Source organism: Chenopodium album, chromosome 11 (assembly GCF_948465745.1).
Source record: "Chenopodium album chromosome 11, dcCheAlbu1.1, whole genome shotgun sequence".
Lineage (NCBI taxonomy): Eukaryota > Viridiplantae > Streptophyta > Magnoliopsida > Caryophyllales > Amaranthaceae > Chenopodium > Chenopodium album.
Genome location: NC_137844.1, coordinates 58,307,621 through 58,310,113, shown reverse-complemented (window position 1 = coordinate 58,310,113; position 2,493 = coordinate 58,307,621). Strand labels below are relative to the sequence as shown.

General features: G+C 37.3%; 1 protein-coding gene across 1 annotated transcript; it reads left to right on the top strand.

Moving 5' to 3' along the window:
* Nucleotides 1-807: 807 nt before the first annotated feature.
* Nucleotides 808-2,285, top strand: LOC145566992 (uncharacterized). Its single transcript, XM_081626235.1, has 2 exons — nucleotides 808-1,526; nucleotides 1,640-2,285. The coding sequence occupies exons 1-2, from the start codon at nucleotides 808-810 to the stop codon at nucleotides 2,283-2,285; spliced, it is 1,365 nt and encodes a 454-aa protein (XP_081482361.1).
* Nucleotides 2,286-2,493: the final 208 nt, after the last annotated feature.

Here is a 2,493-nt window from a genome sequence, read left to right as displayed (position 1 = left end):
CACTTAATTAAATGATTAAATTTCTAGGAACTTTCTAATTTGAGTTGAATTAATTGGTACTGAGCGCATTGGCAAATCTAAAATATTAAGTTTAAAGGGTTATTTATGTCATCAATATAACTAAATTTTAAACCAAAAAAAAAAAAGAAAATTAAAAATATAATTAGCGGGGTCCATGCTACCCGCCTTACCTAGATCCACCATTGACTGAGCGAGATTCAATTCTAATACTACCTCCGTTAATTATTACTTGCAACTTTGGGGGTGAACACGGACCCCAAGGCAAAATTTCCAAATTGTGTTTAGTAAAAAGTTATGCATGTGCTAATGTGGAGAGAGAAAGTGGGGGGACCAGCTTAACCCCTAAAAAAGGAGGGAGTGAGTCCCGGATTTTTTTGGGTGGGGTTACTTTTCCCTCCTTTTTGCTTCCTAAATTTTAGCCACTTTTTAAATTTTGGCCTCCTTTAAAAATTGCAAACTTTTCAGACATTTTGGGATATAAAGTTTCCCTCCATTACAAAAGCATGAGTTCAATAATAAAGGGGCATATAAATACATCCACTCATTTCAGTTTTTCTCCCTCTTTTTCTTTCTAATGTTCACCAAAAATTTACACACCATGTTTCTTCACTAATTTAAGTCACCAAAATATTACAGACCCATATTTTTCAACTACTAAGAAAAAAAAAAAAAAAGCCTTCATTGTTCCATCTGAGCTTTGGCAGCATTCTTCTACTATAGCACATCATCCAAAAAAAAACTCTTTCTTCTACTCCTGTATTTTGTAGAAAAAAAAAAACCAGAAATATGGCAGAGGAAATTGATGATCGGTTTTTCAGCATAGACCAACTACTAAATGAAGAAATGCAAGAAGATTCAGATTCTGATGCAGAGTTAGAATTTATGGCACAAGGCCAACATGAGCCTATTGTACGAACAAAAAGGCCTGAACTTGGAATTGCAAAGAAAAGACAGATTGTGGATGAAATGCTAGCACTTATGCACAATGGCACATTACCAAGAGGTGCTTTATCCAGATTTGTAAGGCACTTTGGGATTCACAAGTCAACAACAACAAGATTATTTCAAGAAATATGCAAGCAATTGAGTGAAGGGACTGTTATTGACGTCGGGAGTAAAAAATTAGGCAGGTGTGGACCAAAAGCAAGGCAGTACACAGAAGAATGGTTACAGTCAGTACCATTATACCTCAGAACAACTGAGAGAAGTTATGCTAGTGCACTTGGAATTTCTCATGTCACCCTCTACAAATTGAAACAGAAGGGAATTCTCAGAACACATACTAGTACAAACAAGCCAAGGCTGACATCAGATCACAAAATAGCAAGGCTTAGGTGGGTTTTGTCACACATACAACCAGCAACAACCACTACAAATCCAACCTTTGAAGCCATGAGCAATGTGATTCATATTGATGAAAAGTGGTTTTACATAAACCCGGAAACCAGAAGATTTTATCTTTTGCCCAAGGAAGAAGATCCTTACAGGTGTCAACAATCAAGAAGGTTCAAGATAAAAGCCATGTTCATGGGCATGATCGAAAACCCTTGTATGATGCACGAGGCCATTTGATTCATGATGGGAAATATGGAATATTTCCCTTTGTTTTTCATCAAAGGGCAAAGAAAAAAAGTAAAAACAGAGAAGCTGGAACAATTGAAACAAAGGAAATTCAAAACATTAACAGAGAAGCAATTAGGGAAATGTTGTTGAACAATGTGATACCAGCCATTGTAAGCAAATGGCCTGCAAACATGCCAAAGGATGTGGTTATCCAATGGGATAACACTAGGCCACATCAAGTGCCACATGACGAAAAGTTCATTGCAGCCACTACTCAAGGGGGGTTCAACATCAGAATTGTGTTCCAACCAGCACAATCTCCTGACCTAAATGTGCTGGATTTGGGTTTGTTCAGAGTTATTCAATCCTTACAATACCAATCTTTTCCCACAAACTTGGATGAAATGATAGAGAAGGTCAAAGAGGCTTATGTTGCATTTCCACCAATAGTCAACAAGTACACTTGGATAACATTGCAAACATGTATGGTTGAAATACTCAAACAAGAGGGAGGGAACAAATACAAGATTCCACATATGGGGAAGCGTAAACTACAAAGACTTGGGTTGTTACCAGAACAATTGGAGGTCAGCCAAGCCCTTATAAACCAATTAGTCAACTACCTCAACACCGTTTTCATCAACACAGAACAGAACCAGGAAGGAACTCAGATGGGTCAGCTAGAAGTGGATGCAGATTAGAGAAGGTCTGCCAGTAGCAAACAGGGACTGCCACACATAACCAACATTTTGTTGATATAATGGGTTTGTAAGTTATTTTAATTAACTTTGGTTATGTGTACTTTTGTATGTTGCAATTTTTTGTCTATGGCAGTCATGTTAGAAGACATTTTGTGAAGGGACTCAAGGTGTAGCTACTTTGAAATTGGTACGAAGTCTTCTTAGTAGT